General features: G+C 42.2%; 1 protein-coding gene and 2 long non-coding RNA genes across 3 annotated transcripts in view; 2 read left to right on the forward strand and 1 right to left on the reverse strand.

Annotated features, from left to right (window-relative positions):
- Positions 1-213: 213 nt before the first annotated feature.
- On the forward strand, positions 214-17883 carry SPCS3 (signal peptidase complex subunit 3). The gene is made up of 5 exons (XM_078393881.1): positions 214-653; positions 2946-3019; positions 9240-9316; positions 11556-11671; positions 17469-17883. The coding sequence occupies exons 1-5, from the start codon at positions 511-513 to the stop codon at positions 17599-17601; spliced, it is 543 nt and encodes a 180-aa protein (XP_078250007.1). The 5' UTR covers positions 214-510; the 3' UTR covers positions 17602-17883.
- LOC144589399 (uncharacterized) overlaps positions 1792-22246 on the reverse strand; it is a 1017889-nt gene continuing 997434 nt past the window's right edge. Inside the window, exon 2 of the long non-coding RNA XR_013545483.1 lies at positions 1792-1895. This is a non-coding gene — a long non-coding RNA (uncharacterized LOC144589399). The remainder of the gene's footprint in view (positions 1896-22246) is intronic.
- Positions 13207-16843, forward strand: LOC144589398 (uncharacterized). Its single transcript, XR_013545482.1, has 2 exons — positions 13207-14861; positions 16060-16843. It is a non-coding gene; the product is annotated as an uncharacterized LOC144589398 (long non-coding RNA).

The raw sequence follows: 22246 nt of genomic DNA on the forward strand, positions 1-22246 counted from the left end.
CCTTCGCCCCAAAGCCCGCTAGTGGGCTGTTCGAACGGGTAGCCGTTCGCTTCAAGAGGAAGAAGTACCTCTCTTCACGTTTCTAGTTCTACGAGCCAAGGCGAAGGGCGGAAAGCCGGCCTCGAGGCGCCCGAGAAATGAGATTTTTTTTCCCCGTGGGCGGGGCTCTGTCTCGCGCGGCCACTGGGCGGGTCTATTTCTATGGCGGGGGTGGGGCGGGCGGTGTTTGTGGCCTCCTTTTCCTCCTCAGCAACGCCGCCGGTGGTAGTGCCGGCAGGGGCAGCTTCCCTTCTTCTCGTCTCGGCGCCCGCGCGGTTCCCTCGGCGAGTTTCGCCGGACTGGTGAAGCAAAAGCCCGCCTACCTCTCACACCCTCCCGGTGGCGCCGTCGTCCCTCAGCTGAGGCGTTGCGGCCTGGCCGGTGCGGGAGGGGAAAAAGAGGGCTGTTCTTTGCGCGGGCCCCGGTGCCTGTTTGTGGAGAGGGCCGGAGCAGACGGCGGCGGCGGAGGAGATGAACACGGTGCTCACCCGCGCCAACTCGCTCTTCGCCTTCTCGCTGAGCGTGATGGCGGCGCTGACCTTCGGCTGCTTCATCACCACGGCGTTTAAAGAGCGCTCGGTGCCCGTCAGCATCGCCGTCTCCCGGGTCATGCTGTGAGTTGGGCGAGAGAGAAGGAAAGGCGGGAGTCTCTGCGGAGCCTCAAGGCCCCTTTCACGGACATTTGGCTTCAGCCGGGCCGGGGGTAGAAACGGTTCCGGTTCTCGGGCTGATGTGGCGGAGGAACTTGGGGTGTGTGTGTGTGTCCCGGGGAGTCTTGAGGGCCTTCGTTTCCACCTGAGGCTTTGCCGGTGTGTCCTAGTAGCGACGGTTGCCTCAAGGGGATGCCTTGTTTGCTTAAACACACACAGACAGACACATTCCCACGTTTAGGTCTGAGGAAGTGAACTGGGCCACGAAAGGTCTCATTAAAACACAGTGGTAAATCTTTTAAGGTGCCACGACCTTTTTGTCCTCTTCAATTTTTCTTTTGTTTTTATCTGATAAGCCCACATTGATGGTGGGGGGATCCTCCAGATACAGGACAACCAGCGTTGGCTGCAAGAGGCTTCGCTTGTGTTGTTTAATATAAAGCTAGGCTACAATTTTCCTGAAGCAGGTGGGGATGGGTGGGATAGTTAACATGATATGCATTCATATGATAATAGGCTAGTTTTTCCATTAACCCCCCCCTTCCCTACATACTTTTTTCTCACCATTAACAGTAAGTAAGGGAAGGGCATTTCTTTGTTTTTAATGCTTTGTGTATAACTGCAGTGTTGCTCTTGTATTTTCCTGTGTACTGCATGCTTGCATAAAGTTTTAATGCCATTTGTTCGTAAACTGTGGTTTTCAGAAAGATAGCTCCTTCCTTCCTGTATGGTTTGGCTTCTCATTTCTCTGAGCCAATAAGCGAACAACACGAACTCTCTGGTGCTGAAGTGTGTGCCCTCTGGCAGACTCCCTGGAGGGAGCGCATGGAAACGCAACCCTTCAGTTGGGGCTAGTAGACATCAGTGGTTATGGCCCCCCTGACAGCTTGTCATGAGGCATCTCTCTCTCTCTCTCTCTCTCTCTCTCTCTCTCTCTCTCTCTCTCTCTTTTGCAGGTTAGAAAAAAAAACAACTTTTTGTTTGTTTTTAGTAAAAAAAAATCTGTTTGAAGAGGTAACTACCGTGCTTCCCCAAAAATAAGACAGGGTCTTATATTAATTTTTGCTCCAAGAAATGCATTAGGACTTATTTTCAGGGGATGTTTTATTTTACAGTCATGTCTTGTTCTGATTGCTGCACAGTGGTGAAGGGTGGGGTTTCACTTAACTAGAGCTTATTTTTGGGGTAGGGCTTCTAATTACGAACCTCATACTAGGGCTTATTTTCAGGTTAGATCTTATTTTCGGGGCAGCAGGGTATCTCTGTGTGAATGGAGTTTTGAACAGTTCCAGATTTTATGGTTCTCATGTGCTAAGTGTTACATATATTGGTGAATGTGGAGTTAACAAAGAACATACCTGCTGAATATGTTAAATTATAGGTTTCAAATCTCATGTCTGTGCAATGAAGATGTGCTGTATTAAATGAGTGAATGCATGATTGCAGTTGCAGTTTTTTCTCTTATTCCGTCATTGGATAAGATCATTAAAGTCATTTGTGTAAATGTCATTGCACAGACATTACCATAACTCTAGGCAAATAAAGAAATGAAAATTAAATGAGGCATATTATGCATATCACCTTCCTTTAGAATGATTTTTGTCTAACATTGTACACATCTCTTTAATTTCTCTATACTTTTATAGAGAATTTTAAAGTTTGGTAAATGAGTTTGCCTTGACAACGTATTCTGAGAGAATGGGCAATTTTAAGTAGTTTTACTTGGGAAGCTTTGGAGGCTGAACTTTGTTACAGTACCATTGTATGTACAGTACTTGATGTTGCTGTGATCCACAATAATCTCAGCATTATATAAAAATAAATTAGGATAGCATGTTCCTAACACCCTTATTATTTGCTTACATTGCAACAATTATATGAAGAAAAAACAAAGCAAAAGAAGACCAAAACAAAGAGAGAGAAACAAGATAGGAGAAGCAAGATAGAAGTAGAGTAAGAATTTATAAGTACAGACTGCAGTAAAATGCAACTGAGTATCCATATGGAATTAACATTTACATGCCACACATTCAGATTTCTCTATCCACTTTGTTTTTTGGCGGTATTGCTAAGGAAGGTGTTTGTAAACTATTACTTTTGTTTGGTATACATTCTATTAGAAAAAGTATGTAGCAATACTGACTGTTGGTTGTTGTGGTCTGCTTTGCACAAGATATCCATTTTCCCAATTACTCATTCTTTGTCCTGTGCTACCTGCAACGTATACTGAATAAAGTTCTTTTTTCTTCCCTCTAGGAAAAATGTAGAAGATTTTACAGGACCAGGAGAAAGAAGTGATCTTGGAATCATAACTTTTGACATTAATGCAGATATCCTTCATGTTAAATTTTACAGGATGCATTGGTGTTTCAGGTGAAGATGAAATATACTGTATTCTTAAGCACAGTTTACTAGGAGTCTGAAAAAAATACTTAAAGCTCTTTAGAGTTTTAGCTAGATTTAGATACAGAATATTTATTTGTTTATTTAATATGCTGCATCTCTGTGAGAACTGAGATTGAAGTCTATGTGTGATAGATATTGTACAGATGTTATGCTTTATTACATGCTGTCAAATCAAAACTGACTTATAGTGACTGTAATAAGGTTTCAACATAAGTGTATTTAAGGAGTAGTTTTAACAGTTCTGTATCCCACAAGTGACTTTCCATGGTTGAGCACATATCTCCAGAATCCTCGTCCATCATTCTATCCACCGCACCACATTGGGTACATAATACAGATGCTATAAAATAATTTTATACTATATATTATATTTTAAATTATGAGTTCAAAGATTAATTAAATAATGGGACTGAAAACTTTGTCATGGTAATGAATTTCCCTTCTCTTGTTCAGTTTTTTAGGTTGAAGTACCTCTGCAGAGGTTAAATCTGGTTATCTTTTAACTCATCTTTGTAAACCAGTTTTAAGGCCTAACCTCAAGCTTTGGCTCAAAGCTAGTCATGGTCACTCTGAAGGACCATTTTTCTAAGTTGATTAACACAATACCATAATCAGGAAATAAAGCATGTTGCTTAACCCTTTTCACCACTGCCTGTCTTTCGTCAGTCAGTCAGTCAGAAACCTTTATTGGCATACTGAGTACAGTAAAACAGACAAATACAATAACATACAACTAAAATGTTCACTGGGTAACGGGTAGGAAGGGCCAGTCAAGAGCATATTTAGGGCTCTTCATTCTGCGAGACCGTGCTACGACGTCTCTGCATGATGGCATATACGTATCTGGCAGTTGACAGGGTAAGTTCCTTAATATTGCCACTTAGAAGATGCTGCATTTTCCTCATATCATCCCATCCGGAATGGGAGGAGAGAAAAGCGCACAGATGGGACAGGCGAATATCCTATTGTACAGAGTACAATAAAATAGCATGTGCTGCAGAGATTCAACCACTCCCTGACCACACGGGCAGAGTCTCAGTTCTATTGGTAAACCCTTGTACCTGCCCTGCGCTATGCTCGATGGTACTATATTGCATCTGGCAAGGGTAAATGCCCATCGTTCTTGTGGCTGTTCTAAGTGATAAAGATAGCTCGGTCTACAGCCATAGCTGAGGGGCAACTGAAAATGGAGTGGAGAGCAGACTTTGGGCAGCGCTGTGCAGAGTTTGCCCCTCTATATCCAAAACCCTTTTTTTGATTGTTGGAAACACCCTGGAGGAGGATATTGAGCCCAGTAAGTCTGGTGACAGCCCCAGGGTCTTGATTTTCTTAAGAAATAGGGCAAGGCCTTTTGGGAACAGACTATCTGCCAACAGCGCTTGGAATAAGATGTCCTTGGGTGAAAAGAAACAGATTTTAATCCAATATTTCAAGAATCTGAGCCAGGCCTGAGTCTCGATCTTGTGCTGGCCACCTTCAAGGCATAGAGCAGCATAAGGCACACAGTGGGGAAGACCAAAGATTTTATACAGAAATGTGGATTGGACTCTTTCCACAGAACTGTGTAATGCAGACATCCAGATGGGCACGCCATATAGAAGCTGTGTAACTGATTTGGCATCGAAAATCTGCAGCGCAGCAGGGATGTAAGAGTGGCCCCACGTATGGTGGAAACGTAAAATAGCCTGTGCCGAGAGCTTAGCAGACTTAATCGCTGCCCGTTGGTGAGTTGTCCAGGAGTGTCGGTAATGAAAAAAGACACCCAGGTACTTAAACTCTCTAACCTGCTGAATATGGTTGCCATTGAAAGACCACGAGAAGGATTTCCAAGCTTTGCCAAAAGCTATAATTTTAGATTTCTCAAAGTTTAACTGGAGATTATTGCGTATCAGATAGTCATAGCAACCGATAACTAACCGCTTTAGGCCAACCCTTGTGCGGGAGAGGATAACCATGTCATCCGCATATAATAGAACTGGAATCTGTATATGGCCCAATTTGGGGCTATGACCATTGATATTATGTAGGAGTGGGGCGAGGTCATTAATAAATAGATTGAACAGAGTTGGTGCCAGAACGCAGCCTTGCTTCACTCCTCTGTTGGAAAAGATCTGATTGGAAAGGGCCCCCAGCTTCTACGTTTTTATGCGACATGTAGAGCCCTCATGGAGTTTTTGGATTAAGAAGAGGAGCCTCCTATCAATACCCAGCCTGGCGAGCTTTAGCCATAGGATATCTCTATCGATGGAATCAAAGGCCCCTTTTAGATCTAGGAAGGCTGCATACAAGCGAGTATTGCGCTGAGAGGTATATTTAGAAATCAGATGGGATAAAATCAGGCAGTGGTCTAATGTAGACTTTCCTGCCTTAAAACCCGCTTGTTCAGGTCCCAGAATATCTTGATCTAATAGCCAATCTTGTAATTTGTAGAGTAGATAACTGGCGTACATCTTCCCAGTGATAGCGAGAAGGCTAATTGGTCTGTAATTTGCAGGGGATTTCTTATCACCCTTCTTATAAATGGGAATCACTATGGCTTGAGTCCAAGACCTAGGCATAATACCAGATCGATTAACGGTAGTAAATAAAGTAGCAAGCACAGGCGCCCACCAGTCGGGGTAGGCCTTAAGCAGTTCCGGAGGAAGGGCATCGGGACCCGGAGCCTTACCAGATCTAAGGTGTCCTATAAGTTTTGTTATTTCACTAGTTGTGACTGGGGCCCATTCCGGAATATCGCTAGGTGGGAGCGAGTCGGTTGGCAGTGTGGGCTTGCAGCTGTCGTAAAGAGTGGCCAAGAAGTGCTGTTCCCAAGTCCCAGCTGGTATATAGGGGAGGTCCTGTGAGTTCTTATTAAAAATAAAAGAACCTGAAACCACCTCCCAGAATTTTTTGTTGCTACCTGAGTTGATAGCCTGAGCTAAATGAGACCAGCGGTCCATTATAGAGCGATGGTGTAGCTTCTTAATGGCTATTCTGAGGTGGTTTTCCAACTCGAAATATTGAGAAGGGAGCTTGGAGGCCCCTGAGGATCTGTAGTTATTGTAGATCCTTCTCATGTCTTGCTTCAAGGCAAGACATTCCCTGTCTAACCTAGGACATATGGCCGGGGCCTGTCTTTTCTGACGTTGTTGAGGAAGTTGGCCAAGACTAGCTAAGATGGTGTCTAATAGATTCTCAAACCCTTTGATGTGATCTTCGGGCTTTGATGAAGATAACCAATTGAGGGAGCCTTGCGGTGACATCTCTGGATTAATTACTTTTTCAAAGAGATGTTTTGCTCTATGGTTCCATTTGATTCTGGGCAGGATCAATGGGCACTCCTCGAGGGCGATGTTGGTCAGAGCAGTAGAGTCTGCATTGAGAGCAAGGCTACAACATAAGGGGAGATGGTCACTAGCTAAGGGCTCACCCACCCTGAACTCAGCCACGCATGGTAAAAGGGAAACGGGGATCAAAATATAATCTATTGTGCTGGATCCCCGGGGGGAGATGTATGTGAACTCACCCTCGCTGTCGGACTCTGTAAGGCCATTTAGCCAGATTAAACCTCTAAGTAGACAGAGTTTTGCCAAATGAATTCCCGCGTCGTTAATTTGGTGGTCTTTAGACTGCCTCTCAGCAACATATAGATGTAAGGGGGAAGCATCACTAAATGTATCCAGGACACGGTTGAATACGACCTCGCCCTGGCCTACTCTAGCATTAAAGTCGCCTGCTAACAGCAAAGGAATCCCTGGAAACCTAAGATCCAGATTGTCTAAGGCATGGCTCAAGGCTTCCCATTGACTGGCCCTGTGAGACTGAGAAGAGACTGGGGGCATGTAGACATTGGCTATCAAGAATTCTTGGTTCCTGGTTTTAAGTTTAATACCCTGGATTTTACAACTACCATCAACTGTGAGCACGGAATCTGAAGATAGGGAGTCAGCAACTAATATTGCTAGACCCCCAGATGGACGGCCCTTTGCCATACGCCTTTGTGCTGGAAGGGAGTATGAGGCATATCCTGATAGTAGTATAGAATGAGCTGCCCACGTTTCTTGGAGTAAGATAATGGTATAGCCTCGGAGGAAATCACTGAACTCAGGGTCCTGCAGTTTCCTGAACCACCCCGCCACGTTCCAGGAAATCAGTCTGAGGTCAACAGATGGGCCAACGGAGGGCAAGTTGGCAGTATGTCAGTTTGCAGACAGCAGTGGGGTACACATCATCGGCTTCAGCGGCAGACTGTCTGCATATGGGACCACCCTGGATAGGTTGTCTGCAGCCAAGGTAGCCGAGGGTTCAAGCAGAACCAGTGGGACCGTAGGGCAGTCACTGAGATTCTCGTGGTTGTGAATGTCCACGCTCACCTTAGCTGGATTAGATGAGGAGCAGGGCACTTGCAGTGATGTCAGTGGTTCCTTGCTGAGAGTAGGGGGCTGAGAGAGATCACTGTAGCCTCTGTTGTCATGTCCTGGCTGGTCATCCTGCATTCTTTGTGCTCCTCTGGTGAACTGGGCACCAGTAGACGGTGAGGAGGTTAGCGACAAGGGGCCCACTGGAGTGCAGGCAACACTGCCTGGGTGTATTCCTTATGTGGAGGGGCCCTGCCCTTGCAGGCTTCTAACCTTATTGTAGGCTCATTGGAGATCGACGAGATAGAGGCGTTCGTCCCCCGAGGGGATAAGGATCCTTCAAGGGTGCTCTTGGGCTGGGAGGATTCGACCAGAGTCCTCAGCTCCTGCCTTAAGGCCTCTACCTTCTTGAGCACCAGATTCTGGTTTTCTCGTGGTAGCACTTTAAACCCATCAATGGCCTCGCTAGGCAAAATCTCGCTGTCTATATCGATATCAAGCTGCAGTAGAAGTTCTCCTGGGTCAGGACCGTTGGTGGAGCTGAAACTGGACTGTATATGTGGTAGGGTGGACAATGGCTCAGTCTGAGGGCACACATCAATGGTCTTCCAAGAGAGGTGCTCCAAGATCGGGGTGGCTTTAGGCTTCGTCCTAGGCAGTGTCTCCCTCGATGGAACTTTTTTTGAGGAAATGCCAATTGTTTCCAGTTGGCCTGTCTGTCTTTCTTGGTTCTTTAGCATTTTCCCCATTCTTTGTCCACAAACAATATCATTTATACTTCTTCCTTTCTACGAACCTTGGTCATTTTTCTGTCATTCTTGATTTTTGCTTTTGCTGTTACGTTTCTCTCCTTCCTTCCCTACATTATATTATCCTTGCCTTTTTGCTAAGATTGCTTGCTAATTGTCCAGTCAGTTCACATGCTGATGGACTCAGATAGGTGGAATGATTGGCTGATTGTAAAAGGACAGACAGACTAGCACCAACTTTACCAAGCACCTTTGAATGTAGTTGGCATATCTGCATGCATCCTTATCCTCCCCATTATGAGGCTTCTGCATGGTGCAGCTATTTACATAAGGGCTTTTAGTAACCACGGCAAAGTCTCGATTTATTTTTTACTTTTCAAGTTTGCTTTGGAATTAACCTACAACAATAAAAACTATTAAATAATTTAAAACATTTTTTTTTATTTTTGTAGGTTAATTACTTTTTAGTCTACAATTTAGTGTGCTTTTAGTATTGCTTGCTTTAATATTATGAGCCTCACTGGGAGAAAGGCAGACTACAAATGATACAAGATAAAATAAAATAAAGTGTTGAGAACCTGGTACAAAAGAGTGTTTAGAACTCGTGGTAGGACTGTACTTGGTTTACTGGCCATGTATTACACAGTCTTGATGGAATGCATGCACTGATTAGGTGGGATTTTTGACATAAAATGGCAAACTCACTCTCATAGCAGATATTCCTTTCGTTTTCTTCAAAGTTCGTTGCATTCAATTTGAGAAATAACAAATGTAAAGCCTATAGAAATATTTTCAATCGTCTTGGCATAAATCTAGTAGCAAGTCCCAACTAGAATACAACCATGAAATCAGTTACTGAATGGTAAACCGTTTATATAAATCCTGTTAGTTCAATAGGTGTGCTTGATTTAGGACATTCATTTGGATTTAGACCTTTCAAGTTGTCAAATTGCTTTTTAAGAGGCTGCTTTAAAACTTGCCTTATGCATCTATACTGACTCTGAATGCTTTGAAAATAATCAAAATGTTGAATAATACATACTCCTTAACTTTCTCACATCTGCATAGTATATTTGACTGGAATGTGAAACAATTATTTCTGTATTTATCAGCAGAATATTCAACAAAGAACAATGTAAGTATGAATGTAAGAGTACATATGGGTTACTTATGTTAATGTTACAGGTATTTAGGGGAAAATGTAATATTTCTTCATGTGTAGCAGGAACTTTTATCTTTATTCTTATGCTTTGCTTCCCCTCTTATTAGCACTTAAAAAAACCCTTGTGCTTCATTGTAGGGAAAAATAAAACATAACTTGCAATTTTCTTTTAAGTATAGGAACACATAGACAAATGTTTCCTAAATAATTGTGAATGGCCCACTGCAGTTTATCTATTTAGCTCCAGTCACACTTGTAACATCTACCTAATTTTTTTTCAGTTACCTGAAACATCCCACTTATATTCTGTTCTGAAATCTTTTCACTACAATAGAAGGAGAAGCGGTTTGGCGCTCAGCTCCCATTACTGTAGCATTTTAAAGTTAGCATTACCTTTCAAATTCTTCTTGTAATATTTAACTCATCACCTAGACACAATAACTGTGCTGTCAATATTTTCTTAAATAATTAAACATTATGAGATGGATATTAGTATATTATCATTTTAAAATTCTCTGATCTTTCTCATAAAACAAATAAGTACAGAGGCTTGAAGAGACATTGTTGCAAATTTAGAATCATATTTAAAAAAATGGGCTTGAAAAGTAGTTTTGACTTTTGGATCATTGCACCATTCCATAGTTGTCTGTTATTTTGTTACATTGAGTTTGTCAGTAAATCTAAAAGTGGCATATCTTCCACCAAACAATCAGAATTATGTTCAGTGAGATAATGCCACCATAGGTTTGTCTGTCCCCAGATTAATCCAAGGAGTACTTGAAGGTTATGGAAAAAAAAACAAAGCCATGTGGTCCTTACATGATAAAGAAGCAAGGGCAGATTATTAGCTTTATTAATAATAACGTGTGCTGACAAGTCAATTGTGACTCTTTTCAGGATTCTTAAGATAAAGAGCAGTCTGAAGCAGTTTACCATTCCCTTGTTCTGAGGACATCTGGGACTACAGCTTGTCCAAGGCCACACAGGCTGGGACTTCAGCAGGGGAACTCCCAGTTTTTGGCTTTGCAGTCAGATACCTAACTCTATGAGCAATTAGACCACTGGAAAATAACTAGTTTTTGACCTAATTGAGTCTTCATCAGGCTGTGGAACAATGTATTGTAGATAATGCAGAAAAAAACATATGAAAAGCCCAAAAGTCCTTAAAATGTCCCTGCCAGGTCTGTTTCTTAAAAGTGAATTCCAAAATGCAATCTACAAACATGCATGGGATTCAAAATCTATCCTTTGTGGCCATTAGTTGAATTCTCTCTCCCAATTTATCAAGGTGTTCAGCATTTACTACTTCTCTATTGCCTTCAAAGAAATTCAAGTTTCCTATTTGCCCAGGGAAAGAGGTTACATAGAAAACTGGCAAACCCGCACCAGAGAATTGGAAGTAAAATTTGTCTACCCAGTTGAAGCCAAATTGAGGGTATTACGTTTTGGCTGGAAGCAGATATTTTCTTGAATTTGCAATCCTATATGGTTGATATTAAGTATCCATGTTGTCTTCTAGATCAGTGGTCCTCAACCTTTTTGACACCGTGGACTGGTTTTGTGTGCATGGGGAGCATGTGTGGAGAGGTGTCCGTGCATGCATGGGGGGGCGTGCATGCATCGGGGGGGAGGACAGGCAGGCGTCTGTGTGAGCAAGGGGGAGATCTGTCTCTGCGGTCCTGTTCTGCCAAGGCCACAGACCAGTACCGGGCTGGAGACCAGGGGTTGGGAACCCCTGTTCTAGGTGGTGCTCTGGGTGGCTCTTCAGGGTAGCCCCCGTAATCCAGGAAAAATAAAGACATGTGGTCTTTATACAATACAAAAGCAAAGGCAGATGATACCTTTATTGCTAAAAAAATTACTATCTTTTAAAAAAAGCTAATTTCAAACCTATACTGGTCTACTATACAATATCATGTAGGGCTTTGTAGGTCATAACAAGCACATATTAAAATATATTATATTAAAATAAAATTAAAGGTAGTTCTCGGGTCATCGTATCAGTTTTAAGGTATGTTCATAGAGTAATCACTTGTTTGTATTCACTCCAAGCATTGTTCCAAGAGGTGTAAATTGATTACATTTATTCCAGATGTAGAATGAACAGAATCCCAAAGCACATATTTACACTACATGTGCTGCTTTTTTATTAGATTTTTTTGGTATATTTTTATAGAAGCAATTTGTTGATTAATTGTAACTTTATTTGTAGGCTTTGAACCAGGTTGTCCTCTGGGACAAAATCATTTTGAGAGGAGATAACCCAAAGTTGGTTTTGAAAGACATGAAATCAAAATACTTCTTCTTTGATGACGGAAATGGTCTGAAGTGAGTAAATTTCCACCCAATATTATTTTGCAGCAACTGTATATTTGCCATCTCACAGATATATATGCTGTACTAAAGGTGGGGAAACTATTAAACAGGGAGGGTATATTATTTTTTAAATGTATTCATGTTTATACTTGTGTCTTTCCAGTTGAATAATATAAACTGTTTTTGAGGAAACAAAATACTGCAGATGTGCAGTCAGTATTGTCAATTTTGCAAACAACCTTGCATATTTTACTGTCTGCAGAATTTGAACAGCTGTGTTTAGGGTACTGTACAGTGGACCCTTGACTTACAGACTTTTTGAGTTACAGACTTCTCTGGCCGCAAAATTTAGGTTTGACTTGCAGCCTGAGAATTGACTTACAGACCAGAAAAAACCCAAAATGGAACAAAAACGGCCTGTTACGGGATTAATCGGTTTTCAATGCACTGTAGGTCAATGGAGACTTGACCTACAGACTTTTTGACTTGAGAACCGCCTTCCAATACGGATTAAGTTCTCAAGTCAAGACCCCACTGTACTTGTGTGAGTTGGAGAACAGGAAAGTGTACATTTCTGTTGGAGCTGTTGCCTGTTCCTGCCTGCAAGCATGAGCTAAGCTGTAATGGCAGAGCACATGAAACATATTGAATATAAGGCATGAGACATGAAAATGGGTAGATGAGCAAGATGCATTAGATAAGAAAAAATATGCTAAAAGATGTGAGTAGCATGAGACGAAAATAATATGGCTGCTGTTGGCTGCTGTTACAACAGGTGCACAACCTCACAGGATATGCTTGGCATTATACTCCTCCTGGCTTCACCAGCCTGAACACCACCCCAAGATAGCCTTTCCTGCTGCCCAAAAACCTTTGGTTTTTTTCCTGGCATAGAAATGGCCATTAAATATCTGCAGTCTTTTTGAGGCCCAAAATACCTTTTTCAAAACAGGTGAGCTTGGGTCCAAAACCAGTTTACCAGGACAACATTTCAAGTAATATTTGCTTTTTTGTTTAATAGCCATTTGATCCTCCCTTAGGGCATTTTGGAGTAGGAGTGGCTATTTTAATGTCAGCAATTTCCCCATGTGCAGGGGGTGGTGAGTGTTTTTTTTTGGGGGGGAAGCCACATAGAGGTATCTAGATGCCATTTTTGCTCACCTCTAGGTTATATATGTTACATGAATGCATTGACTTTCAGAAAGAAGGGGTAGGTAGTAGTAGTTACCTGTGATTCCCTGATCTTATTTGCAGTACAGTGGCGCCTCGCTTAGCGATGTTAATCTGTGCAGCAAAAATCGCTGATATGCGATTTCATTGCTAAGCAATTTTTAAAAGCCCATAGAAACGCATTAAACCGCCTTTAATGTATTCCTATGGGTTTAAAAACTCACCTTATGCAAAAATCCTCCATGGGGCGGCCATTTTCGGTGCCTCTAAAGCGAGGCAAAACAGCACGCGGACATTTTGGAACCGCCAATCAGCTGTGCGAAAATGGGGCCTTTGGGATGATCGTGAGGGAGCGCTCCCCCGCGATCATCCCAAAGGCCCCATTTTCGCACAGCTGATCGGCGAATTTTCCCCATAGGGGCCATCGCAAAGCGATCGCTCTTGCGATGGCAAAAAGTCCATCTCAAAGCAATTTCGTCATAAAACGGAGTGATCGCTATGCGAGGCACCACTGTACTCCATTCTAGTGTAGAAATTGTCAAACCAGGAAAGTCTGATAGACACAGTTACATATACAGAATCCTGTGTTCTTTATACAATGCACTTGTATCACATTTTGAGATTGGTGGTGAACATGAAATAACAGACAGATTATTATGTCAGTTCTACTATCCTGGTTTTTAAACAAACAAATAAATAAATATTCTCAAAGGCCTGTCAAAATAACCCAAGTTTTCAGCAATCTCTTAAAGGTAGCCAGAGATGGGGCCAGGGGGATATCAGGCAGGAGTTGATTCCATAGATGTGATGCATCTGCTGAGAAAGCCCGATTTCTGGTCTTTTCCTTCTTGAGCTCAATGCCCTCAACTGCCCTGCCTGGGACAAACAAGTAGGGTGGGTAGACCTCATTGGAATAAGACATTCTGCCAGGTATTGAGGACCCAAACCATTTAGGGCCTTATTTATTGGTGTCATTACCTTGCAGCTGGCACAGAAACGAACAGGTAACTAGTGTAGATCAGCCAAAGTGGGGGCAATGTGATGGTATCTGTTCAATCCACTCAGTTGTCTAGTCACTGTGTGCTAGACCTGCTGAAGTTTCTGTATCAGTTTCATGGGTAGCCCAATGTAGAATTACAGTAGTCTATTCTCAAGACTACAAGTGCATGGACCAGCGTGATGAGGGGCCCAGTTTCAAGGTAGGAACACAGGTGGGCAATCTGCCTAAGATAGAAATAGGCGAAGCGGACCACAGATGCTGAGTGTGCATTGACAGCTCTGGGTCCAGGAGTACACCCTAACGGTGTACCTCATATTTAGCGGAGAGAGTAACACCCCCCCACACAAAGGGAAGGGCAGCACCCAAACCACAGACATTAGGGACATCCACCACAGGACCTCCATCTTGTCCAGGTTTAGCCTCAGTCAGTTCCCCAGAGGCCTTATATAGATATTAAACAGCAACGGAGTAATGGTCAACTTCTGAGGGACTCCACAATTGAGAATCTAATGGGTGGACACCATTTCCCCAAGTTGCAGTCTGGGGCCGGATTTCAAGGAAAGACCTAAGCCAGGCAAAAACCAGGCCACTGATCTCCAGCCCCGAGAGCCACCCCAGGAGTCATGGTCAGTGATATCAAAGGCTACTGAGAGATCAAGGAGGACCAGCATGGACATTTTTTGGTTATTTTTCTGATAATGTGCTCTCAAATCATGTAGGGCTTTGTAGGTGTAACAAGCATATTAAACTGTGCCCAGGAACATATAGGAGTAACCAAATAAAACCATTGTAATGTGAGAGTCTTACTTTTGTTATAATAAGGCTTGGTCAACAGTCCTTCTGTTTCATTAGGAACCAGCCAGTTTCCAAACAAAGGCAATCAATATAGAATGTATTGGAAGCCTTTAAATCAAAATGCCAGCTAAGGCATGGGGCAACCAACAATAATCCCCCAGTTTGGTAAACACATGTTGAAATTCAGGTTTATCCCTACTGTAAGCATTATGTTCTCAGCTGGTAGGCTCTTGACAGGCTTTCTATATTGTTGAGAACCAGCACAGTCAGTGATAGATTGTTTAGGTAATGAGTGCATTGCTAGTTAGCTGTGCAGTAAATGTTATTTTTCTGAATTGGTTCAAAGATGTGCTTTTTCATCATAGCTCATGTATGTGTTACATAGAGATTCACCATTCCCCTTCCATGCATTTATGTGTGATGGAAACATGAGTTGTGATGGACAGAGGGCACAACTTTGAATTAATTCACACAAAATAATTATGGTATAATAATTGAAATCCTTATCTAAATGGCCCAGAAACTTCCTCACCATTTTACTACAGAATACCACAGAATAACTGGAAACAGGCGGTGATTATTAATAACTATTTCCGTATTTTTAACTCTTTAAGATGTACTTCCCCCCAAAAAAAGTGTGTTGGAGGGAAGTGTCTGCGTCTTCTGGAGCGAATGCTGTAAAACAGCGCTCCCCAGGTCCCAGTGGGGTGGTGGTGGTGGGAGCCTTGGTGGAAGGGTCTTAAAGTGCCTTCCAGGACCCTTCGTAGGCTCCACCCACCTCCACTGGCCCCGTGGGGGGGAGCCTCTGAAGGGTCCTGGAAGGCACTCTCGTACCCTTTCGAGGCTCCCCCCACCTCCACCCCCGTTGGCCCAGCAGGCCAAAATTGTCAGAATATTTTTTCCTGCTTTCCTCCCCTAAAAATGAGGTGCGTCTTATGGAGAGGTGTGTCTTATGGAGCAAAAAATACGGTAACTACCAATCTTTAAACTTTTTTTTCAAGGTACCAGAATATTAGAGTTTCTAGGGTATCCCCAGAGTTCAGGTGACTGGAAGGAGTGTTATCAGGAAGTCACAGAGTTTCACCTTTAATATTTTGTTCTGTTTGCATATTTAAGGGGGGTATGTGGTCAAGTCCCATTGAGATGAATAGCATTCTGAACTTAAGTTTAGCGTCTTTGAATTAAAGCATTGTAAACTTTCGTTAGATTGTGCCTGTAGTGTGACCTGTTTTCAAGCTTCACACTACTGGCGTGAAATTAAATACAGCAAGTCTCTGAAGTATTTTGTTAAGGTCTTTGTATTATATAGTTTGAATACCATGTCATAGACATATTATTTATCAATGTAAAATAATATATTCCACGCTCCATATTTTTTCAGGGTTCTTTTTTTGGGAAAACAAACAAACAAAAAGACTTTGGGGGAAAAAAACAGGAAATAAAAAGTTTCCCCCCACTTTTCCCAATTTTTTTTCCAGGCCTTCCCATCTCTAGTGTGAACTTAATCAGAATAATTTTTGGTAGGAAAAATGGTTCATTTCTGTGTGGTTGCTGGACTATATTTAAAAATCAAATTGGTGATTTCTTAATGTTGACATGCATGGTTGTCTAATTCCTATAATAGTAAAGTTTTATTACGCGGCCGTCGAGCCGATTATACAAAGGTAAAATACAAAAAAGAAATACATAGTATAGTATAAAATCTTGCTATAGTATTTTGCAAGTATTATGAGGACTATTATGTAGTTAAAAATCAATACAAAACTCTGATTGTCCAGAAAAAGAAACAATCAATTCAGAAACAATGGGATGTTCAGTTAGATTCTGCACTGAACAAAGATTCCAAATTATTCTGGGTCTTGCTATCTGCGGTGCTATCTGCCTGCTCGGAAGCAGCTCGCTGTAGCATCCCACCGAATATATGGGTAAGGCATTTTACTCAGCTATTTGAGGAGATCAACATTTCATGGCCAGATTTAAACAAACTGCCATATTGCGATCCAGTCACTGAAAATGAAATAAGGTCATTAATAGCTTATCTAAAATCTGAGAAGGCACCAGGACCGGATCTAATTCCAGCAGTGTCCTTAAAGTTTAATTTAGACTAGTGGGCACCCCTTTTAGCTCAGTTATTCACATTCATTAACAACACTAGGCAAACCCCATATTTATGGCCAGAGGCAATAGTGATACCAAGCTATAAGAACAAGAACGAACCCTCAAATTATAGACCAATTAGTCTTCTCTCTATAGTGGGTAAGCTATAAGAACAAGAACGAACCCTCAAATTATAGACCAATTAGTCTTCTCTATAGTGGGTAAGCTTTATGTCAGATACTTAAATAACAGACTAAGCTCATGGATTGAGTTGGAGAACATTTTAGGGCATGAACAGGCTGGCTTCCGAAATAATCGCTCCACCCTTACCTTTGTATAGTTTTAAACCACCTTTCAGAGAAGTATATGGGTCCTTACAGAAACGGCCTGTTTGCAGCTTTTATAGACTTAAAAGTCTATCATTAATTTCTCAGAGGAAATTTGTGGAAAAAACTTTATTTTTCCTCGATTGATAAAATACTTTTATACTTTATCAGAAGTCTATCAACAGTCCACACTTAGGGTAAGATGTGGAGCGGATGGAAATTTGTCAAACCCCATTCGGATGAAGAGAGTGGTTCGCCAAGGTTGCATATTTATACACACACTATTCAACTTGTATCTTAACAACCTCTCTAAAAGTTGTTTATCGCCTGATTATCACCTCCCAAAGCTTCCTACAATACAGCATTCATTATGCGCTTGCATGTAAAGTAGTTCAGTATTTTTTTCTTTTCTTTATTGCAGGGGCAACAGAAATGTCACTTTGACTCTTTCATGGAATGTTGTACCAAATGCAGGCATCCTACCTCTTGTGACGGGAGCAGGACATGTATCTGTTCCATTTCCAGATACTTACAAAATGGCAAAAAGCTATTAAATTATTATGCTGAACCTTGAGTAACATATTTTTATACTTGTACATTATAAATTTTATCATTTTCTGTCGCACCCAGTGCAGTTCAGAGGTACTGTACTTCATTTCTTTGGGTTTAGCTGAGAGGAAAAGTAAAAAATTGGTTGGGTTTGTTTTTAATTTTTGAAGAAATTGAAATCTCAAGGAAAGGTGATAAATGGTTTAAAATTTGGGGCAAAAGGTTTTTACGTTGGTTATTTGGACAAGAAATACCTTTCTTACAAATAAATTTTTTGAAACCAGAAATCTGTTTGTTTGATTTGAATATATTGAGAATTCAGTTGTTTTCTTCTTCTGGTTTGCTGCTTGCATACCAGAGTAGGAAACATGTTTCTTGTAATTTCAGAACATGTTGTGATACATGTTGTGTATGAAATCTTTTGTCTTTGCTGGAGGGAAAGTAGAGTACCACAGGACATGAAAGATGCAAACATCGTCACATCGTACAAGAACAAGGTGACAGGGACGACTGCAATAACTACCGTGGCATCTGTCTTCGCAGTGTTGTAGGGAAGCTGCTTGCCCGTGTTGTGCTGAAGAGCTCCAGGTGCTTGCAGACAGAGTATCCAGAATCACAGTGTGGATTTTGAGCTAAAAGATCCACCAGTGACATGGTATTTTCCCTCAGAAAGTTGCAGGAGAAATGCAGGGAACAACAACAGCCACTCTTTGTGGCCTTCATAGATCTTACAAATGCCTTTGATTTGGTTAGCAGCCATGGACTTTTTAAAATACTTCCCAAGATTGGATGTCCACCTCGACTCCTTAACATCATCACGTCCTTTCATGAGGAAATGAAGGGCACTATAGTTTTTGATGGCTCAACATCAGATCCCTTTGACATCCGAAGCGTAGTGAAACAGGTCTGTGTCCTATTGCCAACCCTGTTTGGGATCTTTTTTGCTGTCATGACGAAGCACTATCTTTGGACTAGATCAGATGGAAAGCTCTTTAATCTCTCTAAATTGAGAGCGAAGACCAAAGTCCAGCTAAAATGCATGTGAGACTTCCTCTTCACCGATGATGCAGTTGTTGTTGCCCATGCTGCTGAAGAGCTTCAACAACTTATGAATTGTTTTAGCAAGGCCTGCCAATACTTTGGACTAACAGTCACCCTGAAGAAAATACAAGCCATGGGTCAGGGTGTGGACTCACCTCCCTCTATTACCATCTCTACACAAGAATTGGAGGTTGTTCATGACTTTGTGTGCCTTGGCTCAATGATCTCTGGCACTCTCTCCCTAGATGTTGAGCTGGATAAATGCAGTGACAAAGCAGCTACCATGTTCTCTAGATTCACAAAGAGAGTATGACTCATTAAGAAGCTGATGGCATATACCAAGATCCAGGTCTATAGAGCCTGTGTCCTGAGTACACTCCTGTACTGCAGTGAGTCGTGGACCCTTTGTGCACGGCAGGAGAGGAAGCTGAACACATTCCATAGGTGTTGTCTTCGACCCATTTTTGCCTGTCTCCGACCTGGCAGGACAATGTTCCAAATAGAGTAGTCCTAGGACAAGCTGGAATTTTTAGCATGTATACATTATTGAAACAGCAATATCTATGTTGGCTCAGGCATGTTGTGAGAATGGCTGACGGTTGAATTCGGAAAGTTCTCCTGTATGGAGAATTAGTGCATGGGAAGCGCCCCAGAGGGAGACCACAGCTGCGTGTTAATTGGGTTCTTTACTCTCTCGGTGACTCCTCTGTTTCCACGGGAAATAAGAAGGGAGATGTCTTGACAACTTTCAAACTGTCATTTTTATTGTCACTTACTTCCTCCAGCACATTACTTATGGAGTCAAATAATTTTCCATATGTGCTGTCTCTGACACATTTTTAGTATCACCTGGCAGGACAACGTTCCAAAAAGAGTAGTCCTAGAATGAGATGTAGTTTTAAGCATGTATACATTACTGAAAAAGCAATATCTACATTGGCTCAGGCATGTCATGAGAGTGGCTGACGGTCAGATTCTGAAAGTTCTCCTTTATGGAGAATTAATGCAGAGAAATCTCCCAGAGGGAGACCACCACTGCGATACAAGGATATCTGCAAGCAGGATCTGAAGGCCTTAAGAATGGACCCCAGCAGAAGAGAAACCTTGACATCTGAGCATTATCTTGGAGGCAGGCAGTGCAGCATCACTTGGATATTTTTTTTCTTTTTCCCATCCTGAACTACATTACTATTGTTGTTTTTTACTTTATTATGTTGTTTTTACTCTATTTTTTATTGTTAGCTGCCCAGAGTAGACTTTGTTCTAGGTGGGTGGGGTATAAATAAATAAATAAATAAATAAATAAATAAATAAATAAATAAATAAATAAATAAATAAATACTTCCAATTTGAAGAGCCCCTTGTTCAGCAGGCCGAGGCAAAGAGGCAGTCCCGAAACCAGCAAAATCAGGGAGCTGGACAGGGGACAGATTGTATTTGTCTTCAATGTGGAACAGATTGTCACTCTTGAATTGGCCTTCTCAGCTGCACTAGACGCTGTTCCAAGACCTCTATTCAGAGCACGTTACTATAGTCTCTGGAGGCTGCCTACAGTGATAGAAGGGCCCAACAACAATTTAAATAACATCCTATTGCATTTAGTGCATTTAAACTTTTAATGAAAAAACATTATTAAAAATAGTGGGAGATAAATAGAACATCCCTGAATACTTTCACTAATGCATTTTTTAAAATCATAAAGTTGACATAGTTTCCTTTTAAAAGGTTGCACGCAACACAGCACCAGGAGAAGCACAATAGGCGGTATTCTCCCAGTGGTTGCTTTTTCTGCTAGGTGTCATACTGTACAGTACAATTAGCACAAGCAGCAGTTAGAACAAAGATATTCTAATGAGTTGTGACTCACGGATGCTTAATTATTGAATTTAGACTTTAAGCTGTACACTGCTTTGTTTATTAAATAAAGTTTCATTTTTATTTGAAGTCATGTAATAGAAGACAGCTTGCTTTCAAAAGAAATCTGTTTCTCTTCTGTCATCTGTATTATTGCTTCTTCTCTTTCTTGCAGCGATTGAAACAAACCAATCTAGACCTTGCCCAACCTGACAGTAGATTTACTTGGGTTTGCTTGCTAAAAAAGGATGTTCAGAAATTCCCTTTACCACACATTCTTCCATTATCTCTCTCTCCCCCTCCTAAATTATACATGACCCCAAACTGCAAAGCAAATCTCTGCTTAAATGAAGTGTAGCGGGCTGCTGAACCACCTTTAACTGCATACTACTGCTGATGGTTCATTGCATCATGACTGCAATAATCCACAACTTACAGTAAAGCAGAAGCATGTGTGAATATTGAAAAGTGTTATTGTCTTTACCAGTTCAAAACATTACCGGTTCTTTTTCTACAAAGAAGTAAATGTGCCTAAAAGTTTCTGATTGTATTTTATGGTTTCCTCAGGTTGGGGGAGGGATTCCTGTTCACTTGATTTTTTTTCTGTCCTTCTAAGTTAACTTTTGATGTGTTCCAGAATACTGTTCTCTGTGTAATATTCTTTTATATCTCTGAATCTGTTAGAAATTTTATTTATCACAGTGTTTGAATTAATAAGATCTTCAATCCTTATACTTTTAGATTCTTCATCGTGGTCTTCTGTGAATGCACACAAAGGGTTAATACCAGCGCCAGCGTTGGGCCTCTCGGAACATTTTCTAGCTGCAAGAGAAAAGTAACAATGTTTAGGACTACCCCTACTGCGCACGCCCGGCCTAACCGTCCCTCAGTTCCATTTTTCCGCCTAGCGGTTTGGAGCCTCTCGTCTTAGCTGCGTTTATTGCGATCTATCTGATTTTTTGGCTTTTGACCTAAGCTTCGCTCACGGACTACCCTAGCGCTTTTTCCCTTCAACTTGACGACTCGGTGTATTTTTTTTGGCTTTACTCGGACTGATTTCGGACTGCTCTGCCTTATCCTTGGACTTGTCGTTTCGGTTTGATTACTGCCCTATGTCCCCTTCCGGGCCGTTCAGCAGGTGTGTGGTGTGCGACCGCAAGATTCCCCACCAGGACGGCCACGATACTTGCCTGTATTGTTTGGGGGAATCGCACAATCCCAAAACTTGCCCACACTGCAAAGCCTTCACTAAGGCCGCTCTCAAGGCTCGCCAACAGCGCCTTAAACTTCATCTGTGGGAGTCAACGTTGTCTTCCACGGCGCCCTCGGAAGGGGAAATGGCTTCCACTTCTCGAGCAGCTCCTGTTCAGTCGGTCGTCTCTAAAGTTTCCAAAATGTCGAAGAAATCCGCGTCGTCGAAATCGGCCGCTCCTGCTTCGAATCCCGAGCCTCCGGCTCCGAAAACTAAGCCGTCGAAGTCATCCAAAGCGAAGGCGGCCGCCCAGCTTAAAATGACATCCATTCGGCTTTCTCCGAGCTCGGGTTCCATTCCATCACCGATTCTCGAGGAGTTGTCGAGACGCTTCGAGGCCTCGTCCGAGGCACCCGCTCCTCCTCCGGTTCGACGTACTGAAGTCATACCACCATCGGGAATGTCTTCCCCGACGCCGAGCCAGTTAGTTGGTGTCACTACTGGTCTCGCTTCCGCCCCACATAGCCCTTTTCCTGCGGGCCAGGGGTCGCCTCCCGTGTCGA

This window comes from Pogona vitticeps, chromosome 5, assembly GCF_051106095.1.
Source record: "Pogona vitticeps strain Pit_001003342236 chromosome 5, PviZW2.1, whole genome shotgun sequence".
NCBI lineage: Eukaryota > Metazoa > Chordata > Lepidosauria > Squamata > Agamidae > Pogona > Pogona vitticeps.